Source organism: Balaenoptera ricei, chromosome 3 (assembly GCF_028023285.1).
Source record: "Balaenoptera ricei isolate mBalRic1 chromosome 3, mBalRic1.hap2, whole genome shotgun sequence".
Classification (NCBI taxonomy): domain Eukaryota; kingdom Metazoa; phylum Chordata; class Mammalia; order Artiodactyla; family Balaenopteridae; genus Balaenoptera; species Balaenoptera ricei.
In genome coordinates, this window is record NC_082641.1 from 105,418,981 (window position 1) to 105,446,019 (window position 27,039).

The 27,039-nt window shown below is 42.7% G+C and overlaps 1 protein-coding gene across 3 annotated transcripts in view; it reads left to right on the forward strand.

Annotated features, from left to right (window-relative positions):
- GRAMD2B (GRAM domain containing 2B) overlaps positions 1–27,039 on the forward strand; it is a 104,770-nt gene that overhangs the window by 54,144 nt on the left and 23,587 nt on the right. For all 3 annotated transcript variants that reach the window (XM_059916975.1, XM_059916977.1, XM_059916976.1), the window contains exon 2: positions 26,590–26,709. In XM_059916975.1, the coding sequence (XP_059772958.1) occupies positions 26,590–26,709 (120 nt within the window). The remainder of the gene's footprint in view (positions 1–26,589; positions 26,710–27,039) is intronic.

Sequence of the window (27,039 nt, forward strand, 5' to 3'; positions counted from 1 at the left end):
TCAGGATGGGGCTGGTCACCAAAAAGGCCAAGTGATTAGAGCTTGGGAGCTTTTGGCCCCATCCGTAACCTCCTGGGAGGGGAGGGCACCAAGAAATTAAGTACTATAAAAACTCTCGAACAGTAAGATTTGATAAGCTTCCAGATTGGTGAGCACACCAAGGTGCTAGGAGGGCAGTGCTCCCAGAGAGGACATGGAAGCTCTGCATGCCCACATACCCTGCCCTATGCAACTCTTCCATCTGCCTGTTCTTGACTTGTCTTTTATAATAAAGAAGTAAATGTAAGTTAAGCATTTCCCTGAGTTCTGTGAGCCATTCAACAAATTATCGAACCTGATGGGGGATGGGGGGGAGTCATGGGAACCCCTGATTTATAGCCACTTGGCCTGGGACTTACAGCTGGCATCTGAAGTGGGGGCAGTCTTGTGGAACTAAGCCCTTAACCTATGAGGTTGGCTCTAACTTTGGGTAGTTAGTGCCAGAATTGAATTGAATTGTTGGATACCCAGTTGGTATCTGGAGAATCAGAGAATTGGTTGTTGGTGTCAGAAAACACCCCAAGGACTTCCCTGGCGGCCCAGTGGTTAAGACTCCACACTCTTGACGCAGGGGGCCCGGGTTCGATCCCTGGTCAGGGAACTAGATACCGCATGCCGCAACTAAAAAAAAAAAAAGATCCTGCATGCCGCAACGAAGATCCTGTGTGCTGCAACTAAGACCCAGTGCAACCAAATAAATAAATATTAAAAAAGAAAAGAAAAGAAAAGAAAAGACCCCAGAAGGTCAGAGTTGGGAGACAGATTTGGGAAATGTCAGCATATAGGTGATAGTTAAAATCATGAGACTGGATCGAATTTTCCAGTGGAGAGAAAAGTAGAGGACCAAAGAGAGAACCTAGGAACGATGCTATGTTGAGATGAAGGTCAAAGAAGATGCTACAAGGTTGATGGAGAATAAATAGCACAGCAGAAAATAAAACAAAAGCAAAATCAAACAAACAAAATGGTATAGAAACATAAAAAAACAAGGAAAGAAAAATCTCAAGAGATAGTCAACAATATGGACTACCAATAGCAGCATTAAGAGAACTCCTGAAATGCCCTTGCCGTTTAGCAATATAGAGATCATTGGTGAACTTTGCCAGAGAAATATTAGTGGAGCAGTGGGAATGGAGGCCAGACTCTAGTGGACTGGGTTAATGGGAAATGCAGAATCAGACACATCATGGGTAGACTATGGCTCCGAGAGCCTTGGCTGAGAAGTGAAGGAAACACAGGAAGGTAACTCTAGGAAGTGAAGTCTAAGGAAGGTTTTGGTTTTTTGATCAGAGAGCTTTGTGAGCCTGTACATAAACTAAGAGAAAGAACCAGCAAAGAAGGAAAAGCTGAAGATGTGGCACAAAGATGGAATAACTGATAGAACAAGCCCAGAGGTATCAGAAAGTGGGCTTGAACATCAATAAGAGAGAGACCTTGTCTTCTGAAACTGAAGGAGTGTATGATGCAGTAGATGCAAGTGTAGGTGATTGTAGGTCAGGTGAAGACGTGCTTGTCTGAATAGTTCATCTTTCAATTGTCTCAGCAAGATAGTGATGTGACCCCTTTCATCCAAAGGGATGAGTAGTGTTTGGTTAGGGGCTTGAGAGCATGGAGAGTGTTTGGCATGCAAGTTGAGGGAATAGGAGAGGACAATGTCCAAAGACTGCTGAGGGCCCCGCTGACAGCAAAGGACCAATCCACCATAGGGCTAATTTTTCCCCCTTTGACATCACTCAGAATCCAGGGATTAGAAGTTTAAAAGGCTAATTTTGGGGCTTCCCTGGTGGCGCAGCGGTTGAGAATCTGCCTGCCAATGCAGGGGACACGGGTTCGAGCCCTGGTCTGGGAAGATCCCACATGCCACGGAGCGGCTGGGCCCGTGAGCCACAATTACTGAGCCTGCGCGTCTGCAGCCTGTGCTCCACAGCAAGAGAGGCAGTGATAATGAGAGGCCCGCGCACCGCGATGAAGAGGGGCCCCCGCTTGCCGCAACTAGAGAAAGCCCTCGCACAGAAACGAAGACCCAACACAGCCATGAATAAATAAATAAATAAATAAATAAATAAATAAATAAATAAATAAATAAATAAAAAGGGCTAATTTTGAGCTGGTCTTGGGGTGTTTATGCTGAATGGCTATGCAGAAGAACAGGCATGACTGGAAACTGAAGGTGATCAATCACATACATATATATATATAAGTCCAGGAAATAAGTCCAGAAGGGATTGATTCAACTAGGAGAACATGGAAATATCAAGGACTGTGGTCTGTGTCTGAGGCCAAAAAGCACATGGTGGGAACCGGAAGGAGAGATTACAGGCTGACAGTGGGAGATTAAAGATGTCACACTGACAGAGGATTTCTGGATGGAGCAATCTGAGCAATGATGAAAGCCAGGCATTGGCGGTGATTTATGTGAAGTGAAAATAAAGGTCCCTGGACTTAATGCCAAGTTGTTGGATGCCATCCTCCTGGACACTGAAGAATCTAGGTGTCAGCATTCTCAAGAAAGGGAACATGATCAGTATGTTAGAGGATGAAGGCAATAAGGAACATTAAATGCAGCTAGGTCAGTGTAACCCACAGGAGGTTGGACTTTCTGTATGCTGAGTGTAGGTGAAAATTAATTTTATTTTTTAAACTTAAGTGAACTATCACAGTTAGAGACAAGAGTATTCAATAAGTTGACTGATTATCTGAAATATTTTAAAAATTAACAACAGAAACTAATCCAACATTTTAAGTCAACTATACTCGAATAAGAAAACTTTTAAAAATCAGTTACCAGGACTTCCCTAGTGGTGCAGTGGTTAAGAATCTGCCGGCCAATGCAGGGGACACGGGTTCGAGCCCTGGTCTGGGAAGATCCCACGTGCCGCGGAGCAACTAAGCCCGTGCACCACAACTACTGAGCCTGCGCTCTAGAGCCCACAAGCCACAACTACTGAAGCCCGTGCGCCTAGAGCCCATGCTCCGCAACAAGAGAAGCCACTGCAATGAGAAGCTCGTGCACCGCAACGAAGAGTAGCCTCCACTCGCCACAACTAGAGAAAGCCTGCGTGCAGCAACGAAGACCCAACACAGCCAAGAATAAATTAATTAATTAATTAATTTTTAAAAATCAATTACCTTTCTTACTAATACTAATTTAAAAAATAAACTGTAGGAAAAGACACTGAAAAGCAACAAAAAATTAAAATTCCCCGAAATAGATTTAATAGAACTTAAAGTAAAACAATACAACTACTAAAGGAGACAACTTAAATGGAGAGGTTTACCTTCTTTAAAAGGAAAACTTCACATTATAAAGGTAGCTTCATTCCTTAAATTTATAAGTTCAGTGCAACCAAACAAAATCTCAATGACTCTCTTAAGAAAACATTACAGAATGATTCTAAAGTTCCTCTGAAAGAATAAGCCTGTAAGAATATCCAACCTAAATCTGAATGATAGTAGACTCATAGCTTGTCATGATGTATTGTCAAGCTATAGGATTTAAATTTAGAGTAGTAACCCATTAACTCCTGATCTCATGTTCAACAGCTTTCTTTACCTGAATATTTACATCAGTCATAATTTTGAAACAAGCTCATTCAAAAACCTATTTAAGATGCATTTCCAAGGTGTATTCAAATGTATGTGTTATGTCTTCTAGGTTTTCTTGTATGCTCCCTGCTTAAAAATCCCCACTAAACATTTACTTGAAATCTACTCTAGTTTAAGATATTGTGTGTAATTAGTGTCTCAGAATCTGATGTCATCCCTTTTCCTTTTTCTCTTTTTAAAAGAACTTTTAAACAAATTAACATCTATGATTATAAGAAGCTCACTGTAGTAACCTTGAAAACCATAGATCAAAGCAAAAAAACATGTACCACATCTTCTTTATCCATTCATCTGTCGATGGACATTTAGGTTGCTTCCATGTCCTGGCTATTGTAAATAGAGCTGCAGTGAACATTGGGGTACATGTGTCCTTTTGAATTTTGGTTTATCAGGGTATATGCCCAGTAGTGGGATTGCTGGGTCGTATGGTAGTTCTATTTTTAGTTTTTTAAGGAACCTCCATACTGTTCTCCATAGTGGCTGTATCAATTTACGTTCCCACCAACAGTGCAAGAGGGTTCCCTTTTCTCCACACCCTCTCCAGCATTTGTTGTTTGTAGATTTTTGATGATGGCCATTCTGACTGGTGTGAGGTGATACCTCATTGTAGTTTTTTTTTTTTAAAGAAGTGAATGTTTTTGTTTTTGGTTTTTTAATTAATTATTTATTTATTTATTTATGGCTGTGTTGGGTCTTCGTTTCTGTGCGAGGGCTTTCTCTAGTTGCGGCAAGTGGGGGCCACTCTTCATCGCGGCGCGCGGGCCTCTCACTATCGCGGCCTCTCTTGTTGTGGAGCACAGCCTCCAGACGCGCAGGCTCAGCAATTGTGGCTCACGGGCCCAGTCGTTCCGTGGCATGTGGGATCTTCCCAGACCAGGGCTCGAACCCGTGTCCCCTGCACTGGCAGGCAGATTCTCAACCACTGCGCCACCAGGGAAGCCCAATACCTCATTGTAGTTTTGATTTGCATTTCTCTAATAATTAGCGATGTTGAGCATCTTTTCGTGTGACTCTTGGCCATCTGTATGCCTTCTTTGGTGAAATATCTATTTAGGTCTTCTGCACATTTTTTAATTGAGTCGTTTGTTTTTTTGATATTGAGCTCCAATAGATAGCTAGTGGGAACCTGCTGTATAGCACAGGGAGCTCAGCTCGGTGCTCTGTGATGACCTAGATTGTGGGGGGGGGGGGGGTGGAAGGAGGGGAGGGAGGTCGAAGAGGGAGGGGATATAGGTATGCATATAGCTGATTCACTTCATTGTGCAGCAGAAACTAACAACATTGTAAAGCAATTTTACTCCCAATAAAAAAAAAAAAAAAAAAAGGAGAAAACCCACCAGTAATTGTGTCTCCCAAATAAAACTTAACATGGTTTGTATTTTGATTTTGGATAGTGCATTTAACTAATATAGAAACCTCATTCCTGAAGTAGCATTGCATATTCGTCATTAAGGGGGAGTATTTTTCCAGAAGTACTGGTTTGTGCTGATAAACTTACCACACTCTCCCAGTCCTCATCATACAACTGCTGGGTGAAAGAAACAAAAGTTAATTGACTTGCTTTCCACTTGGCTCAATAATCTTGGCGTGGTTGACACCCAGTTCAGTGGTTCCAAGATTGTAATGGGTATAAGACTTAAAGTGGTCTGAAGTTGGGCTAATAATGTGCATTTTTACAAGGCACCTCCCCCAACCCCAGGTGGTTCTGAAATAGAAGGTCCTTAGGTCCCACTTTGAGAACCACTCATTTGTGGAGTTCACAGACTGATCTTACCAGAAACTGTATGGCTCAAACTGTACACCTAAAATGACACGTCCTAGAGGTGAGAAAAGTTCTTCAGCCTGATTTGTATTCTCAGTCCTGGTTTTGGTACGTGTTGTTTCAGCCTGTGTATTTGTGTCCTGAGCCAGGGTGCTGTCAGTTAAAAGAAAACAGGGTCCAGGCAAAACCTTGAGGGCACAGAGTCCTCCCACATCCTCTTTCACATTTCTCTTCCCTTCAGTCTCCAAAGACATCCTTTACCCAGTCACCTACTGCTGTCCTAGTGGTGGTATTGACACAGTGCTGACTTTCCCGCACAGTAACCTTGCTGTCTCCCTTCCGTAAAACCGGCTTTCCCTCGGCTGTGATGGAAAGATGCCATTAGTTACTGCATGTATCGGTGTGGTTACATGCATAAAAGTAAAAGCTAGAGATGCCTTCCAACATCTTCCGCCTCCTCAATCCTGGCTTATATGGGGCACGCGGGGTGGTTGTAAGGGGATTCAGGGACACTACAAAAGGGGGGACCCTCCCCGTGATCTCGCACTATTGAGCAAACCATACTACGCAGATAGCTGCTTTAAAGACAAACTGTCTTTCCAGCTTTGAAAAGATGTTTCCTCAGTGTCTTTTCTAAGGTAACCTGCTTGTTTGGTACCTGAAGCCATTCAAGGAGAGGGTAGGAATCATTGTTCCATAAGAGCTGTTTTTCCTGAACAAAATGCTATAGGTTTTTGTTCTAAGAATTGGCAAGAACCTCTTGTAAAGATAGGGAAGCAGGTACCATTTGTGGTGTATATTTATGATTGACAAATTCTGAGAATCTAATACTTTTGAGAGCACTGATCTTTGCACCTAGAACTCCAGATTTTGTTTCAAACCCACATACTGCTTGCTTTTTAGATGGGTACAGAATTGACACTCTTCTTTGTTCAGGAGATGTGACCTAACGCTGAAAATTCTCAAAGGCAAACGAGCATGTCTGTGGGAAAGCCCAGACAGTCTCGGGTGCGGGCACAGCCTGAGGCTTTGCTGACACCTAGTATTGATGGGCCAGAGGAAATGGGCAGTTTCCCTATCACATCACCACCTGTGTCTGCTCCGCTCAGGTTTCTCTCAAGACTGTCCTTTGGATGTGAGCCAGGGGAGGTTGCAGAGGAGCATTGCTGCATGAGTCGCAGGCAGGATACAGGTGTGCCTCCATCATCCCACCTAGAGTTACGGTAGCTCATCCAGTTGGATATGCTCTGCTCATAATTACAACTAGCTTCATGTTGACCCACGTAATTACAAATCTGTTTTCGTTCACCCCCAAGAAAACCTCATCTGGCCCAGGTATCGAGATTAGGGTGTGTCATGTCTGTTTCTGCCTCTCCCCAGAGTAGCCAGGGCAACTAGGCTCCCAAGAGAAAAGGCACCCCCAGCAAGTGGAGATACCAAGGTGGGTACCTTCTATTGCCAAGCTGGCGACAGCCATGTGGACTCACAGGGAGTGTGAACTCTCCCAAATCCCATATTGGATGCTCAAATATTCAGCTCTGTTTCGGAGATGATTTAGTCCACTGCAGTCCTAAATACTGAACAACAGGAAAAATGATTTCCCCTCTACCCTTCTGAGTTCTTAGCTGAGACCCCTGTAATTAATACAAGACAGATTAACAAGAGAAAAGCAAACAAGTTTATTAACATGTGTATCTCATGTATACATGGGAGATTCCTCGGGGGAAAATGCGTAACTCCAGGTGGCTATAAAATTTAGGATTAAATACCATCTTAATAAAGAAAGAGGAGAGAAGATATAGGCCTCTCAGGGGAGAGTAAATGATTTTTAGGAAAGATGAAGGGCACATAGAATAAAGGGGAGTATGATAGTTTTGACAGTTTGTGTCTAGGTATGGTTTGAGGTCCTAGTCTCTGTGATAAGAGTCAGCCCTCCCTGGTTGATGAAACTTGGGGAGGGGATTTATGACAACTGAGTTCCTTCAGGAGGATCTGTCTTTAGGCAGATATGGGACATTCAGAGAAAGCCTCTCCCTGCATTTGCTGTTCTCCAAGTGCCTACAGCTCAAAATCAGTATACCAAGTTGGCATCTCTTAGAATTGCCCCGCTATTCTTCAATAATAATTTGTAATGCTAAAACCTTCCGCAAAGAACAGCTAGATTTCACATGTTTTTTAGTTAATTATAATTGCTAATCCTTTTTGAGTTTGTTACTGGTATTGTGCTTATCTTTTTTAAAAAAGTCCTCATCTTTTAGAGCTATATATTGCAGTAATTACAGATGTGAAGGTAATGGGATTTGTTTTAAAGTAAATATGGGGTGGGAGGAGTGTGCAGAGATACATGTAAAACAGGATGGGCCATGAGTAGATAATCATTCTTCTGCCTACTCTATGTCATAACATTTTCATAGTAGGTGGTTGGAAATTTTTGCAATCATTTATGAAAGTAAGTGGGTACCTTTGATTACTCAGCTATGATGTGAATTAAGTATTAATCACAAGGCGTAGACAGTCTGAGTTTTTCTGATGAAATATATGCCTGATCGTCAAACATTGCCACTATTCCTCTTGTCAAAGCCACCTAGCTTCATTGGTCAAATAGAAAATGCATACATTTTTCTAAGCTCCTTTAACCCCAGTTTTTTTAATGAAAAAAAAATGTGTTTTCTAAACTCAAGTTTGATGTGACAGAGAGCAGCTCTGTGCAGTGCAGCTCTGTAACACATGCTGTGAGAGCGAGGACCTGGTGTGGAGGAGAGAAAGCCAGGCTCTTACTAAGACACTGAAATATGATAAATATCCCTGATGAAGACGCCACTCCCAGAAACCGTGCATTGGGCTACTCTTAGAAAGCCACAGGTCATGGAATTGATTCTTCTCCCGGAGGCTTATCCAGTTCAGAGGCATAAAATGAAGAAAAGCAATCCTGTTTTCTTCCTGTTTCTTGGAATCTGCAATAACCAAGCGTTGCCCTTTAAACTCTTATAGTAAAGCCAGCTAAGGTGCAATGGCCCCTCCCAGTGATAATGACAGCTCATTTGGCCTTCCTAAGGCAGACTCCATTACCTTTCACCCTGTTTAGTGAGTGAAATGGTGATGCTTCCTCAGTGGAAGTGTTTCTTCTTTGCCCCCAACATTTGCAGGATCAGTTTGTCAGATCTTTGTCTGGCAGGATTGGAAGGGCAGGCCATTTGCCTCACTGAAACTGCCCCTGACTAGTTTAAGTTTGCCAAAACATGACCCAACCCCCAGCAGAAAACTTCTCTGGCCTTTCCCATGCCAGTCTTCCTGAGTCCAGGAATTCACAGTGAAGTACATCCCTTCCTGTTGCTATTTATAAGGTCTGGTGTAGTCAAAAAGGACTCTGGGCTAGAAATCGGAATGCCTGGCCTCTGGTTCTGGTAGAAGGAACATGAAATACTTAAGGGAAGTGAGTAGAGCACCTCCTCCTCCCCCCGACACCCCATACAGAGATAAGATCTGGACCCTGCCCTCTGGGGCTTATGCTCTAAGGAGAGTAAAGATGAGCAAATAGTAGCCCATTCATAATTCTTAAACAAACCCCATATTAAAGCATACAGTTTCCATGGCAGTCATACCTTTGAGGGTACTGGGGAGAAACATTAGATAAAGGAGGGTCAGTCCTCAGGGCACAAAGATGGTTGGAGAAGGCTTCCTATAGGAGAAGGCCCCAGCCAGAGCTAAATCCTGGAAGATGACCAGTGCTTGCCAAGGCCACAAGAGAGGGCTCGGGCAGCCCAAGCACAGGGCTGGGCAAAACATGGCAAGAGGTTAAATGCCAGTGAGGAGGTTCCAGATTGCAGAGAGCACCAACTTCAGCTTTATCCTGTAGGTAATGGAGAACCAAAAGGGTTTTAAATGGGGTGGGGTTGGGGAGATGATGTGAATATCATATCATATTTGGGCTTTTCAAAGATCACAGGGCAAAGTGATCTTCCATATAGATGGAAGGAGGTGTGAGATGGACAGAGGAAGTGTTGCATATCATTCAAATGAGGTGGGGAGGTTTAGGGGTCCAGGCAGGAGACATTGAGGACGGTAACTAACGCAACAGAACTGCGAAAGAGCAGGAGAGGGCGTAACTGGAAAAATGTTAAGGAGGTAGAAATCCACAGGTCTTGGTGTCTGACTAGGTTTGGTAGGAGACAGATAGTCAAAGTATGAGAGCAGTTAGCTTATTATTCTTTGGTCGCTCAAAGCTCTCATCTTAGTTTCCTTATTTATGAAGTATGGATAACACCTGTCTTACATACCTGCCTCATAAGGTTGGCATGAGGGCTAGTATGGTATCGTGGTATGGGTGTGAATGCTCTTTGAGAACAGCAATGCAAGTGTAAAGTCATCTAGAAAATCCAGTAGGAAGGAGTGGCAAGGAAGAGGGAAGGGGCCAAGAATAGATGTTTTCCAAAGATAGATAGATAGATAGATAGATAGATAGATAGATAGATATTTTAGCACAGGTAGAGAAAATGCATATTTGTAGTGGGAGAAATAAAGGACAGGAAATAAGGATATCAGATGTAAGATTTATTAGACTTACTGCTTATTTCCTTGAAAGAGGTACCAATTATCATGTATAAATTACAATAATTATAATTCTTCTATCCTGTGAAAGTTAGCTGTCATTAAAATACTAGGATAAACATTTCTTTTCAATAGAGTTCTTAGTTCTACAATTATTCCATATTTTGATATATCATAATATCAATTATATATAATGATATTATATCATGTATGATTTTTATGATATAATATTCTGATATATGATATATTATTGATATCATATATGATATATTATATAATTATGGAATTAATTCCATATTGAAATAACTAAAAATGTACTCTTATTTTCTGCCATAGGGTAGCATGAACTGTTCTTTCCTTAAGTGTATCTAGTTTGGAAGTGTTTTGGTTAAACCAAAGCCTTTTACAGAAAATTGTTTTCTCTAACGTAAAGTTATCCCATTTTAAAAAAGTGATAGTGTCTCTCTTCTTTAGAAATTGAGTCCCATTAATTTTTCATTAGAAAGGAAATCCTGAGTTTCAATAATATTACTCTTAGCGTTCAAGCGAAGAGAATTTTCACGTGTGCTAATAACATCCATGAGATTCCATGTGCATTTTGATCACTGGGGATGATGTGGCATAAGGTGTGAAGCTGACCTCTGGGAAATTCCTACACAGCACGTCCTGAGCTGTCCTCATACACATGCAATTCTGAGCCGTGAGATCAGAGTACAGGAGAGTCAGGAAGTGGTACTGCCAAGTTTGTGTGGGGAAAACAAAGGAGACACGGGTTTCTGGATGGCTCCCTGGTGCTATTCTGGACTCTTGTGGAAACTTTTAACTCTGTTGCAGTGCCTACGTACCTCGGTCTTTCGGCTGTCTGGCATTTGATCTTTTTTTTCCCCCCACATGGAACACGAAGACAGAGTTCCAGGAAATGAAGGGTATAGAGGAAAGAAAGCACTTAAGTCATCACAGATGGCAGCCAGGGTGGTGGGAGACAGCTCATTATCTACAGTGCTTCAAGTCCAAAGGCCTCCTGCAACAGCTAAGGGCCAAAGTAGCGCAACTCGTCTCCACGGGGACCAGGGCTCCTCAAAACAGAAGCAAACATTTCTTTCTTCCCAAGTCGGCTTCTGATGGCCTTGGGTATTTTTATTGTTTTCTTTAACCTTAAACATTACTGTGCTATTAATAGGTAAAATGTTCCCTTCTGGCTAAGTACACGTATTTCTGGCATGATACATTCTGTCTCTCTCTCCAAGTAAAAGTTATTATCGTAGGTATGGTAACAAGAGAAAGGAAGTCTAACTCAAGAGGAATTTCTATGAAGCTAAAGGACTGTTCTGTCCATGAAGTTTACTAGGACTGTCTCCCTTTGGGGTGTCTCTCCCTCCTCCCTTTTCCTTTTGCTGGAAAAGGAAAAGGAAAAGGGTCCTCATTCCTTCTTTTTCCTGGAAGAGTACCTCTAAGTTGGGTCCCCATGACATGACTCTCTTCCAGTACCCCCCTATCAGTAAATACACAACGGACTTCTCTGGTGGCGGAGTGGTTAAGAATCCACCTGCCAATGCAGGGGATATGGGTTCGAGCCCTGGTCTGGGAAGATCCCACATGCCGCGGAGCAACTAAGCCCATGCGCCACAACTACTGAGCCTGTGCTCTAGAGCCCGCGAGCCACAACTACCGAAGCCTTCGTGCCACACTGCTGAAGTCCACGCGCCTATAGCCTGTGCTCTGCAACAAGAGAAGCCACCGCAGTGAGAAGCCCGCACACCGCAACAAAGAGTAGCCCCTGCTCGCCACAACTAGAGAAAGCCTGCGTGCAGCAAAGACAACCCAATGCAGCCAAAAATTTTAAAATGTAAATAAATAGATAAATAAATTTATAAAGAAAACAAGAAAATACACAACAATTTTCTCAGGAGTAGCATTTTCATAAAGCTGAGCCTCATTTCAGGAGACCATGGCAGGGCTCTGTTAATCTCTTACAAACTCAGAGCTTCTCTGCTCAGCTGCACCCTCATCCCTCCAGCTGTAAGGACAGCACCTCAGACACTCAGGTCCTTGTAGTCCTTCTCACCTCCCAGGTTCTTATACTACAAATACTTTCTTATTGGCATTCCTGATATACAAGTTACTTTTCTTTTTTTTCTCCTTCTTTGCATACTGTAAAGTTTTTATGACTTTTGCCTGAAATCCTCATCCTCCCAATTTTGTGCTATTCTTGATCCTCTGTTCCTTTAAAATGGGGTTCCAAATTGATCATTTCTGTGATGGATTCCACTTACTTCTGAAAAACCCAAAATTAGAGGTCCTAACATTTTTTTTTTAATTATTTATTTTATTTATTTATTTTTGGCTGCGTTGGGTCTTCGTTGCTGCACACAGGCTTTCTCTAGTTGCAACGCGTGGGCTTCTCATTGCAGTGGCTTCTCTTGTTGCGGAGCACGGGCTCTAGGTGCATGGGCTTCAGTAGTTGTGGCCCACGGACTCAGTAGTTGTGGCTCGCGGGCTCTAGAGCGCAGGCTCAGTAGTTGTGGCGCACAGGCTTAGTTGCCCCGCGGCATGTGGGATCTTCCTGGACCAGGGCTCGAACCCGTGTCCCCTGCATCAGCAGGCGTATTCTCAACCACTGCGCCACCAGGGAAGCCCCTAACATTTTTTTTATTCTGGGTTTTAATGGGGTTGTTTTGACAGTGGGTTTTGTTTTTTATGTGTGTGCTTAATCTACAGTACCTGAGGTACCTTTCAGTCTTATTTGATGTTTATGATATTTTGAATATTTACCATAATAGCTGACGATCTGTTAATATTGTACTTCCTCTTAAAAAACTTTTTTCCTAGATTTCATGCCCCAGACTTTTGCATACTTATCTTTCTGTTTTGGTAAGTTTCTCATTACACTTTATTTTTACTTTTATTATTTTTAAAATATTTATATATTTATTTAGGCTGCACCAGGTCTTAGTTGCGGCATGCATGTGGGATCTAGTTCCCCAATCAGGGATTGAACCCAGGCCCCCTACATCGGGAGTGCAGAGTCTTACCCACTGGACCACCAGAGAAGTCCCTCATTACACTTTTAAAATCTAGGTCTCTCCCAAACACTTCCTTTTGGCCAAAAGCCTTAATTAAATAGATCTCCTCTAACGTATCTTAGGTATATGAAAGGCGGCTTATTCTGACATTCAGCAGTTGCTGGTGGAAGAACACCTTCAAAAAAGGTGTAGAGATAGAAATACAAAAAATATTTGAAGGCCTTGCCCCTGAGAAAATTACTAGCTTGAAGGAGATATATACTTTTAGAAACTTTGTTCGTACTGAGCAATACATTATACAAAATCCTATTTACATGCTGAGGGTGTAAATAACAACACGGAACTATCAGTAGCATCAGTCTACCCTTCCTGGAAATTGGAAAAGTCAATTGCTGTCTCCTTGATGCATTTTCTTGTCATTTTCCTTTGTTGTTTTCCAATTGTGCTTGGCCTCAAAATACCACTACTGAGAAGTTATTTAGTTTGATTATGATTTTGCTTACGACTGTTGTTTCTTCCAGCAATGAAGACAGTCTATTCAAGTTTCCATATAGTTTCAAATTATTACTCACCTAATTAATGGTCAGTTTGAAAGATAAGTATGCACACAATGCTGATTCAGTGAAAGGGAAAGTGGAAAGACGACCTTTCCCCCCTCTTCTACCTTCAGCATGGCCCTCTTCCAATAGGACTTGTAAATCACACTTGGGAAGGAGTTTACTACATAGGTCTTGAGATAAAATTTTAGCCCAAGCCCTTTCTCAAATGCTGATTATTGTTCCGAACCCCATATATACTCAAAGTTGTCCAGTCAACAAGTATTAATTGCATAATTTCTTATATCCAGACATTGGAAGTAAAGAGATGGGGGCTGGTATCAAGAGGGTGTATAACTGGACATGTCCTGGGCATGGAACGATGGATAGTTGTGGGTAGTTAAGAAGGCACAGAGAGGATAGTCCAGGCTAGAGGAGCCAAGAGCCACGCACAGAGGGAGGATGAAACACGATGTAAGCGAGGCTATGGTGAGAAGACCAACACGGCTGGAATGGAGAACTCTTTTTAGAAAGTAGAGGGAGACTGCAAAACTCTGGAGGATCTTGACTCATAACCAGATACCTCACTGTGATGCTCAATAGAAAGCCATTGTTGGTTCTGGAGCAGGGGCATGACATAATGGAGGCAGTGTCTTAAGAGGATGAATGGGGCATTGATTGTCCCAGAAGACTTGGAGAGGGAGACCCTGGAGACCACTGCTGAATGTTCCCGATGCTGGGGGGACACGTCTGCAGCTGCAGCTGTTCTCTACTGTTGACTTCATCTTAAAGCAGTGACAGAAGCCCTCGTGGGTGGTTTTTATTTAAAAAAAAAAAAAAAAAAAGAGAGAAAAAAAAACATAAACCAGTTTGAGTTGGGTTTCTGTCCCTTCAGAATCAGAATCCTGATATTTGAATACTCTTCGGAGTTATGTGAGTTGCCTTAGGCTTTGAAAGAAAAGCAATGATTTAGGAAAACAGAATTGGGAGTAGATATAAAGAAGGTAGAAATGAATCACATGAATGTTCATGGGACCAGGTTAAAGGGGCATGTTGGGGCCAATGGTGGCTGTGCTAAGCCATTCCTCCAGCCCTGGTATTGCAGCTGAGATTTAGGTACCGCTCTCTGCTATGGCAATGTGCTTGGGACTCAACAGAAATCGTTTCCAACTGGCAGAACCCTTCCTCTGCAAGGACAGTATCTTTTTGTTGTTGTTCTTCGGGCTCTTTTGGTTTTCAAATACAGTTTTTTACCTGCTAACATTATGTGTCTATTATATCTCAAACTAGATTTGCAAAGTCCCTCCCACCAAACTACATTTTCTCTTGTGTTCCCTGTAACTATTCACGTTGGTGCTAATCTCCATTCCCCAGATAACCTTTGGGTTATCTTGGATGTTCCTCTCCAATGCTCGCTCTCCCACCCATTCTGGTGTTATCTCTGGATTATCTCTCCAGTGCAGTGTCTGCTTCTTGCCTTCAAACTCCTCCCCACATCTGCCTCTGCATTTTCTGTCTCTAGTCTCCACCCCAGCCCATCCCCATTCTTATACACTGATGCGAGTGTAGCCTTCCAGGAGCACGTATCTCATCAGGCCTCTCGTGATGTAGATACAGGAAGAGGGGGACACTGAATAATATCTCATCCCCATCATTTCATTCCTTCTGTCTAAAAATCTTCAATTAATCCCTACTGCCAACCAAATGAAGTCTAAAAGCAGCCCTTTCTCATTAGGAATCAAACTTCACAACAATTTAATTTGCTTCTTTCTGCTGCCTTACTCCAGAAAAAACCAAAATGCTAGGTTTTTCATCTGCCCCCCCCCACAATAGCTTTTAACTATGCCTGATTTTAGTGTTAGTGGTACTTCATTATCTGTAAAAATGTGTGCATCCTGCTCTTTCTTGCTTACTAATTCTAAACTTTCTGTCTCAACTTCCTGTTTTAATGGAACACAAGAGTCAACTCACTTATACTAACACCCTGCTTCCCTCTCTTCCTTCTCCCTATTTTAAATAGGCATATCACTCTTCCTCCTTCCTATTTTCATACATTTGCCTCTTTAAATAACACGTTGACCTAAATCTCTTGTTAAATTAATTTGACTCCCAACTTTTGAGAATAAGAAATGAGTAACCTCTGCCCTTCTTTCACCTTTTTACCACTCCTATTTTTTCTTTCATTATAACTTCTCCTTTTTTTCCTGTTTAGAATTCCTACTCATTTGATATAAAAGTGCCTGGCTTAAACATGTCTTGTGTTTCCCTCTTACTTTTTCTCTGTTTTGAATTTCTGTATCTTGATGCTATTTTCCAACCCTTTGATTAAATAAATAGGTCTCGTTGAGAAGGTAATATTTGAGTAAAGACTTGAAGGAAAAGAGGGAGAGAGCCACATGGCTTTATGGGGGCAACAGCATTCCAGGCAGAGGGAATAGCCAGAGCACAGATTTTCTTGTGGGAGCGTGGAGTGAGAAAAGGGGGTCAGAGATGAGGAGGGGCAGGCAGGGCAGGTCATGAAGTGCCTTGTAGGCTATTAGGGATTTGGACTCTGAGAGAACTGAGGCGTCAAGGAAGGTTTCCTTTTCCATAATATTGTGATCTGTTTTAGTTCTATCTTCTCTCTGAAGATATTAATTAGAAGGTTTTGGGGTTTTGTTTTTCTTGTTTGCTTGTTTGTTTTCTTCTGTTTTCTGAAGTCAGTTTTCTAAGGGTTTTACTTTCATGTTAGTTTATCTTGGTCTTTTCCTTAAGACTTCAGATTTTCTTCAAGGGTCTGGCAATCCTTTGCTGTCATTTCATATTTAAGAATGAGGGACTAGAGGGAAAAAATAAGGAAAGGATTAGAGTAGTTTTGGAAGAATATGAATAGGGAGTTGGTACTAAGCTTGGAACCACTTTATTCAAAATGGAAGGAAGAGAAGGGATTTACTCTGGGGTTCCAGCCCCCTTCTTAGGTACCTTGATTTTCTGCAGCTAAGTTACAGTTTTTTAATTGACAACCCTTCTGATATGTTTTCCTCACAAGCTAAGTAGCTGACTGTCTGCCATTTGTGTCTTGAGGATGGGGGTGTGGGCAAGGTGAGAGGTGGGCAGAAATTTCTCACACACACACCTTTAATTTAGTCTAATGTTTTTGGCAACTTCTTACATCCTCCTCCTGTAGCACCTTATTGGACTCTGACAAACAGATCAGTATTCTCTTATCTTCCACTTATACCCAAATTCTGAAATACAGCTTCCTCTGCTTTGCTGCATGAGTTAATATTTACTTTACTTTCTACTTTCCATTTTTCAGAAATTTGGGGAAATCACTCTTCTGTTGATGGTTTCCCACCGTAATTGTAAGCAGGATTACTACTTCTTTTATAAATCCTCATCTTAACAGGCCTTGGAAAGGAGAGGCAAACATCTGTGCTCCTGTTCTCCATCCTGGACTGGGAAGCCTGTTGGGTTTTCATCACAGGTTTTGACAAAACCAAAGAATACTGTGTTTTCAGCATTCCTTTTTTAAAAAATCTGCCAGTAAGCCTATCAAGAAAAAAGAGAAACTTAATTTGTCATTAACATTTTATTTTAACGTTATGCTGGGCCCTAATATCCATTTAACTTTTCTAAATGTTTATTTATTTAAAAAGTCAGTTCTAGGATATTGCCAAGAATTGGTGATGCAGTTATAAGAATTGTTTTCCCTAAATGTTTCGATCAGCAACCCATTAGAAAAATTGGCAAAATGTACATACAAACAGCTAATTTACAAAACAGGAAATAAAAAACACTCTTAAATATATGAAAATACACTCAACCTTACTCATCAGGAGAGAAATGTAAGTCAAAACTATAATGGGACTTTTTTTTTTACCTCTCAGATTTGTAGAGATCAAAAAGTTTAACACTTAAAAAAAAAAGTTTAACACTAATCATTGGTAAAATTGTTATTCTATGTGCTAGGTACTCTGCTAAGCACTCTGAATTGTTTTTTGGGTTTTTAAAAAATATTTATTTCATTTATTTTTTCCTTACTTTTATTTATTTACTTATTTTTTGCTGCATCGTGTCTTAGTCGCAGCACACAGGATCTTTTTCATTACGGCTCGCGGTCTGCTCGGGTTTCTCTCTAGTTGTGGCGTGCGGGTTTTCTCTCTCTAGTTGTGGCGCACAGGCTCCAGAGCGCATGGGCTCTCTAGTTGAGGTGTGCGAGCTCAGTAGTTGTGGCGCGCGGGCTTAGTTGCCCCACAGGATGTTGGATCTTAGTTCCCCGACCAGGGATCGAATCCACGTCCCCTGCATTGGAAGGTGGATTCTTTACCACTGGACCACCAGGGGAGTCCCTGAATTGCTTTTTAAGTGTAACACTTTAGTAAGAATGTGTAAACACTGCTACATATTATGGGTGTGGGTCACAAAACCTTTTACTAAAGGCAATTTTGCAATAACTATAAATTTTTCTTTAATTTGTGTACATTTTAACACAGCAGTTCCATTTCCAGGAAGTTATCCTAGGGATATATCACACATAATAAACATAAGGACATTCTTTGCAGTGTTGTCTGTATTTGTGATAAGACTGAAATCACCTAAATGCCCATCAATAAGGAACTGGTTAAATTATGTAAGCCATTACAGTGGAACTCTATTCAGTCATTAAAAAGAATGAGGAAGCTCTATGGGTACTAATAGGGAAAGAGCACCAAGTTAGTTTCAAAAAAGGGGGCGGGGGGGGTGTCTAGAATAACATGCTCTCACTTGTGCTTAAAAAATACACACACTCATATGCATTCAGACTCCCTGGAGGTACACACAGGAGCTGGGAACAGTAGGTGCCTCTGGAAAGAAACAGGGCCAGCATAAAACAGGGGTGGGTAGAAGGGAGATTTGTTTTTCCGTTTGTAACTTTTGAATTGTATTGTTGTGCTTCTAGTACCTATTCAGAAATAAATATGTAGATCAATAAACACAATGTAAAGTTTCCAAAGATGTACTTATATCAGAATTGTAAATGAAAGACTGTTCTTCCTGATTTAGAGAAATCTAGTTGGGAGACTGAGTTTACTTTGCGGTTGGAGAGGCTTAGGGGTCTCGGAGAGGTCCTGGTCTCTATCACCAACTCCTGCACCTTCTGCACCCCATTCTGCTTCCTGCTTTTGCTGACTGTGTTGTCTCTGTTTCTACTATGGCCGCTGCCCAGCAGCCCCCAGAGTCCTCCTCTGTCCCTATGGCCCATCTCTCAGCTTCCCAAGTATCGCCACCCTTGCCTGCCAGCCAGGGAGCCACCAAGTGGGCAGCACACCAAAAACAAGCGTCTTTCAGGCTACAGATCTTGGCGAGTCCAGGTGCAGCCTAGTTTTCAGTACAGGGTTTCCATCTCATTTCCAGGATTTTATCTTCTGGGGATCCTCTGGTGAAACATATCCTATCTACAAGTCACTTCTTAACCTTTGTTGGTCAAGACTGTGGTTTTGAGTAATGATCATCAGGGAGTTTTTTAAATGATAGTGGGTGTAAAACTATCTCACTGGTACTACCATAAAGGAGTTTAGTGACCTTTTTTATGCCTAAGCTTAGACTAATTTAACTTGAAGGGAGACAAGCACAGGTTTATGACTGTAACTAGGAAGGAGCACAGCTTCCTGGACTGAACCACAGTGAGGCACTTGTTTGCATTTACCTGAAATACAGCTTACTCACTCACCTGAGATAGAACCTAATTATCACTTACATGTGATGATGCCCGAGTACAACACATCTTCAGCAGGAGAGGCAAAGGGCCTGGGAGATGGATATGACAGAACAGAGGAGTGTTGAGTTTACTCTAACTCAGAGAGACACTTTTCAGGAGGAATGATAGTTGACCCCATGTAAGAATTCTAATTCTGAAAAATTGTGAAATCTGAATCAAGTCATCATCAGACTAATGAGGTCTAGGAAGTGAGGAATATTGGACTGTTGATAGGGATCGTCCAACCTGTTTTTTATTTATAGATTGTGGTGCAACAGTGCGTGGCAGTGTCTTGTTGAAACCAGCACTTCCTAGCCGGTAATAAAAATGCTGTTGCCTAGTTGGTGAAGTCAGGCTTGGTTGGTATAAGTGTGTCTATCTCACTGCTCTGAAATTCCTACTTAGAAGCTTTCAGGGCCCATAACTGATGCTTACATTGGGTTGGAGATAGGAGAAGAAATAACCTGCCAAAGCCAAGTGAGGGTGGATCCTGTGTTCCCAGCATCTTCTGCTGCTTCTATGCTTCCTTAAAACTGTCACTCATTTTTTTTAAATAAATTTATTTATTTTATTTATTTATTTTTGGCTGCGTTGGGTCTTTGTTGCTGTGCGCGGGCTGTCTCTAGCTGCAGCGAGCGGGGGCTACTCTTCGTTGCAGTGCACGGACTTCTCATTGCGGTGGCTTCTCTTGTTGCGGAGCACAGGCTCTAGGCGTGTGGACTCAGTAGTTGTGGCTCACGGGCTCAGTAGTTGTGATGCGCGGGCTCAGTAGTTGTGGCTCATGGGCTTAGTTGCTCCGTGGCATGTGGAATCTTCCCAGACCAAGGCTCGAACCCTTGTCCCCTGCATTGGCAGGCGGATTCTTAACCACTGCGCCACCAGGGAAGCCCCCAAGCTGATTTATTTTCATGACTTAGTGAGATCTGTTATTTCATCTCCCTTGTCAATGAGAGTTCAGCTTCACTGCCAGTAACTTTAAAGTTACTGAGAGGCCTTGCAAAAGTGGTCTGTTTCTTCTCCTATGCCCTCCTCACGCAAACACAGGCGAGCCTCTGCTCTTCGGATCCTAGCAGTATCAGTTTGCTGCCAACAAGACCTCCGTGGTAGGGGTGCTCCAGGAATCATCTCGCCTGTGTTGGGAATTAACTTGCTTGAGTTCCGTAGCATCTTTGAGTAAACAAAAACCTAAAGTTGAATTGGCCCATTGATGAATTTCACTTCTGTTTTGGATGCTGCAGAATTAATCCCACATCAGTCAACACTGATAAATGACCACACTGAGCAAAACGCTGAGCTGAGTGCTGTGGAAAAAAACAGAAGTTCCCTGCTTCTCGCAGTTGGGTCATTAATTGATGAGGGGCCTAGTGAGTTATAGAGGCAGCAGCAGCGGAGCTGAGGTGATGGGATGGGAGGCTCTGTGGAACTTGTGCCCTCTGGGGAGGGCCTTCCAGGGCAGAACCAGTGCTGGAGACCAGGAGCCAGTCTAGGGAAGAGAAGGGTGGAGACTCTGTAGAAAGAAGTCATTTTAATCTGCACATACCTGAATGCTCTGTCATTGAAAGACATCGTGTGGGTGGGTTGACCTAGAGGCAGGCTCTGTAATCTTGTCAGTGCTAAGTTAGGGGCCCTGCATCAGGACCACCCACTTGGTGAAGGCTGAGTGCCCAGCACTGCACACCAGTACCTGGCGGGGCAAGGAGGGGCCGAAATCCAGCCACTTTGCTTCCTCTGCTCCTTGGTGCTGGGCTCTTTCTGCCCAGAGCAAGGGGCACCATTTCTCTGCCAAGTCCTGTGTCAGTAGGGCTACATCCAGAGAGACAGCACCTTTTTATGAGTGCTCCTGGCCGGGCATGGCTCTTTCTGAGTCTCCAAGGGTGCTGCTGTGCGAGACAGCTACCATGCCGCCTCTAAGTCTGAATCTGACCCTGCGTAGCACAGAATTCCATAAATATGTGAACGAATGCTGAGGGGGATTATTGAAGTTCCACACACACTTCGTCTCCCTACTTAAAGAGGGACTCGAGTGGATTTCTTTTTGCCTTTTTTTTTTTGTGGTTTATTGTATTTCAATTTACTCGACTAGTTTGTGGTAACTTGTTGAAGAGATTTTTCTGATTTGCTTTTTTTTAACCATTTTCTTCCCTTGAAGTATAGTTAATTGACAATGTTGTATTAGTTTCAGGTGTACAGCAAAGTGATTCAGATATATATATATATATATGTACTTTTTCAGATTCTTTTCCATTATAGGTTATTATAAGATATTGAATATAGTTCCCTGTGCTATACGGTAGGTCCGTGTTGTTTATGTATTTTATATATAGTAGTGTGAATCTGTTAATCCCAAACTCCTAATTTATCTCCACCACCCACCCCTCTGCCCCCACTGCTATCCCCTTTGGTAACCATAAGTTTATTTTCTGTCTGTGAGTCTGCTTCTGTTTTGTAAATAAGTTCATTTGAGTGGATTTCTTTTTCTTTTTTTTCTTTTTCTTTTTTTTTTTTTGGTTTATTGTATTCAATTTACTTGACTGGTTTGTGGAAACTTTTTTTTTTCGTTTTGAAAAACCTATTTACCTTTCCAAATATTATTTCAAATACATGCTTTATAGACCACTATGGGTCAGAAACATTCTGTAGAAGAAATTATTTTGATAGACATTGAAAATAATTTTAATAGAAGAAAAAGCTCATATTTATCTAGATGTGGCTATGTTCCACAGGAAGATTTCGACGTCTAAAGTGCAAAGACAAAATGACTGTGGCTTTTCTTGCCACTCAGAATATTGACAATCTTCCCTTAGAGCCTACTCTCTTTTTTTTAATATCAAAATCTAATAAGCCAAATTTATTCAAGAAGAGTTATATCCATTTTCCTTTAACCTTCTTAATCTACCAAGGACAGTAACTTACGTAAAAGCATGCCTGTTTTCTCCTTTAGAGCTTCTTTTTTCTTTTTTTTTTTAATTAGAGTATAATTGCTTTACAATATTGTGTTAGTTTCTGCTGTACAATGAAGTGAATCAACTACATGCATATCTATATCCCCTCCCTCCCGCCACCCCCCATCCCACCCATCTAGGTCATCACAGAGCACCGAGCTGAGCTTCCTGTGCTTTATAGCATGTACCCACTAGCTATCTATTTTATGCATGGTAGTGTATATATATGTCAATCCTAATCTCCCAATTCGGCCCACCCTCACCTTCCCACCCTGTGTCCACATGTCCATTCTCTACGTCTGCATCTCTATTCCTGCCCTGCAAATAGGTTCATCTGTACCATTTTTCTAGATTCCACATATACACGTTAATATACGATATTTGTTTTTCTCTTTCTGGCTTACTTCACTCTGTATGACAGACTCTAGGTCCATCCACATCTCTACAAATGACCCAATTTCGTTCCTTTTTATGGCTGAGTAATATTCCATTGTATATATGTGCCACATCTTCTTTATCCATTCATCTGTCTGTGGACATTTAGGTTCTTTCCATGTCTTTTTTTTTTTTTTTTAAGTGTTTCTTTTTTTTTTTTTTTTAAATTATTTATTTATTTATTTATTTATGGCTGTGTTGGGTCTTCGTTTCTGTGAGAGGGCCTTCTCCAGTTGTGGCAAGCGGGGGCCACTCTTCATCGCGGTGCGCGGGCCTCTCACTATCACGGCCTCTCCTGTTGCGGAGCACAGGCTCAGCAATTGTGGCTCACGGGCCCAGTCGCTCCGCGGCATGTGGGATCTTCCCAGACCAGGGCTCGAACCCGTGTCCCCTGCATCGGCAGGCAGACTCTCAACCACTGCGCCACCAGGGAAGCCCTCTTTCCATGTCTTGGCTATTGTAAATAGTGCTGCAGTGAACATTGGGGTACATGTGTCCATCTGAGTTATGGTTTTCTCAGGGTATATGCCCAGTAGTGGCATTGCTGTGTCATATGGTAGTTCTATTTTTAGTTTTTTAAGGAACCTCCATACTGGTCTCCACAGTGGCTGTATCAGTTTACATTCCCACCAACAGTGCAAGAGGGTTCCCTTTTCTCCACACCCTCTCCAGCATTTGTTGTTTGTAGATTTTTGATGATGGCCATTCTGACTGGTGTGAGGTGATAACTCATTGTAGGTTTTGTTTGTTTGTTTGTTTGTTTATTTATTTATGGCTGTGTTGGGTCTTCGTTTCTGTGCGAGGGCTTTCTCCCGTTGCGGCGAGCGGGGGCCACTCTTCATCATGGTGCGCGGGCCTCTCATTATCGCGGCCTCTCTTGTTGCGGAGCACGGGCTCCAGAGGCGCAGGCTCAGTAACTGTGGCTCACGGGCCTAGTTGCTCCGCGGCATGTGGGATCTTCCCAGACCAGGGCGCGAACCCGTGTCCCCTGCATTGGCAGGCAGATTCTCAACCACTGCGCCACCAGGGAAGCCCCTCATTGTAGTTTTGATATGCATTCATCTAATAATTAGTGATGTTGAGAATCCTTTCATGTGCCCCTTGGCCATCTGTATGTCCTCCTTGGAGAGATATCTATTTAGGTCTTCTGCCCATTTTTGGATTGGGTTGTTTGTTTTTTTGATACTGAGCTCCATGAGCTGTTTGTATATTTTGGAGATTAATCCTTTGTCTGTTGCTTCCTTTGCAATTATTTTCTCCCATTCTGAGGGTTGTCTTTTCATCTTGTTTATGGTTTCTTTTGCTGTACAAAAGCTTTTAAGTTTAATTAGGTCCCATTTGTTTATTTTGTTTTTATTTTCATTACTCTAGGAGGGGGGTCAAAAAAGATCTTGCTGTGGTTTATGTCAAAGACTGTTTTTCCTATGTTTTGCGCTAAGAGTTTTATAGTGTCTGGTCTTCCATTTAGGTCTTTAATCCATTTTGAGTTTATTTTTGTGGATGGTGTTAGGTAGTTGGGTGCCAAGTAGACGGTACACTGACCTTTAGAAGTAGGGCTCCAATGGACAAGGTGGGGTGGAGGATTGTCAAGCATCAGAATGAATTCAACTTAAGAACAAACTGGCTCTGATCCCAGCCAACCCCAAAGTCTAGCCAGAGGCCCATTAGAAATAAATGCAAATTGTAATATCACTTTTACAAGGTTGTGCCACTTAACACTGTTAAAGCTAATCAATCCATATTAAAGCTAAGCACACTCCCATTATTAGCTCAGTCCTCACCGTATCCCATTTCTATGAAGGCTCCTGTGGAAACTTTTTGAAGAGATTTTCTGATTTACTTTTTTTTTTAACATTTTTTTTCTTGAAGTATAGTTAATTTACAATGTTGCGTTAGATTCAGGTGTACAGCAAAGTGATTCAGAGATATATTTATATAAATACACACACATATATGTGTACTTTTTCAGATTCTTTTCCATTATGGGTTATTACAAGATACCAAACATAGTTTCCTGTGCTGTACAGTAGGTGCGTGTTGTTTATTTTATATACAGTAGTGTGAATCTGTTAATCCCAAACTCCCAATCTATCTCCACCACCCACCCCTCTGCCCCCACTGCTATCCCCTTTGGTAACCATAAGTTTATTTTCTATGTCTGTGAGTCTGTTTCTGTTTTATAAGTAAGTTCACTTGAGTGGATTTCTTATGCTTTTGAAGAATAGGAGTAATGTGTGTGTCTTGGGGGATAGAGGGAAAAGGCAGGGATGTGCTCAAAGGGCCCTTAACAGTTCTAAAATTCTTGGAGTCCATAAATTAAACTTGATATTAAAATAAATCTTCTATTTTAAACCAAAGCAATGTTTTCATTTTAATATTTCAAGGCTTTCCATGTACCTTTTATCACATAATGCAATTCAGTTATGGACTGAGTCCTTTTAATGTACGTAAGTGCTTTATGTACTTTGAAAAGAATTGAAGAAATAGAAGGTTGGGCCTATGTCCTCAGATGTTAACCTACCTAGAAAAAGAGAAACGCAGAATGAGAGTATCAACCACTCGTAGGGATTATTACTTGGATACCTTGTCAGACATACCTGGTTTTGATTTTGACACGACAATAGGACTCCCAGTGTGGGCTGGGATTTCCATGCGCTGTGAAAAGTGGTAAGCAAGCAACCACAAAGGTTCAAGTAACCAATAACATTTCCTGCCTGCGAGGTTTTTTGCAGGTGAAGATAACAAATGGGTGGTAAGTTAGGATTAAAATTAGCTAAACTGTCACAGCAATGCTGTCTTCCTTTACACTCAGCCACCGTGGAGTTCTCATGGTCTAGAAGTATGTTTTGTGAGTCCTCTGCTGTGTAGGCTGACACCAAAGAAGGTCTGATCCATGCTACCACCTTGTGTTCTCCCTGGCCACATTCCTTCCTCTCCTCCCATGTTGAAATGGTTTCCCCTGATCCCGAGACTGAGGGAGCTCACCTGTGTCCACCGCACTGGCCGTCCTCCATCTGTTAACGGTTCAGCGTGCTGACCCTCTGACTTACTGTCCCCTCTACTCCCTTTTTCACCAAGGTCAGACCTAGTTTTCCAAAAGCCTACTGAGTGCGATTATATACCAGCACTATCCTAGACCTCATGGTCAGTATAAAAATCAATGAGATTCTTCTCCCCAGCCTGTGGCTCCCACACTGAAGAGCTAGTAAGAGGGCTCGGAGGATAGATGCATGGCTGGGGGGTGGATGGAGGCGAAGAAAGAAAATATGAGAATGGGCATGTACACAAAGGCCTCCCGGATGGACAGACCTGAGTTTGAATCCCAACTCAGACAGGTACTAGTTCTGCAAACTCGGGCAAGAAATTCACTATGTGAGAGCCTCAGATTCCTAGTCTGTGAAATGGGAGTAATAATTCCTACCTAGCCTGGGTGGTGGTGCGGATTAGAGAGTGTAATTGCTGAGAGAAGCGCTTGGTGAAATTAGCAAGCACCCAAACCAGGACCTATATAACTACAACGAAAGATGATAAGTGACGTAAGTGCAAACAAACGGGGTGGGAGCACCCAGCAGAAAGGCTCACAGCTGGCAGGAGGCCGCACGTGAGCTCGTGCACAGGTCAGGGGCCCTCCCAGCCTCTGGGTGATCTTCCACCTCCATGCTGGGCTGGGCAGAGCCAGGCAGCACGCAGGGCCCACGGGCCGCATACCCGGGAGCCGGCGAGTCCCTGCAAAGTCGGACATTTACCTGCACATAAACCTGCACGTGTATCTGAAGCAGGCAGGACCCGGAGCTCCACCCCCTGGGGCACCAGCTGAGGGGGTGGGATGGAGGGATGGAAAGGGCACCGCTGTCCTTGTTGACTTCAGCCAGTCCCGGGCATTGAAGATCATTCCACTCTCCAGAAAGCGAGGTCACGTCATCGTTTTTCCCTCCTCCCCACTCTGGATATCTAAGGTGAAGTGTTTTCTCTTCTCCAGCTCAGAGGCTGAGAATGGTGTGGAGGAGAAAAAGAAGGTCTGCAGGGCGCCAGCAGCCCTGTCCCCTGCTCCGTGCAGCGAGGCCGAGTCCGCAGACCAGAAGAGAATCATTTCCCTGCGGTGAGTCCTCACCTTGACTCTCTGTTCTTTCGGCCTTTCGGGGAGGAGGGGTTGCTGGGAGGAGCTGGTGTTTCCAGTTTTGTTTTGTTTTTTTTAAACTTTTGGGTTTATTTATTTATTTCTTTTTATGGCTGTGTTGGGTCTTCGTTTCTGTGCGAGGGCTTTCTCTAGCTGTGGCAAGTGGGGGCCACTCCTCATCGCGGTGCGCGGGCCTCTCACTATCGCGGCCTCTCTTGTTGCGGAGCACAGGCTCCAGACGCGCAGGCTCAGTAATTGTGGCTCACGGGCCCAGTTGCTCCGCGGCACGTGGGATCTTCCCAGACCAGGGCT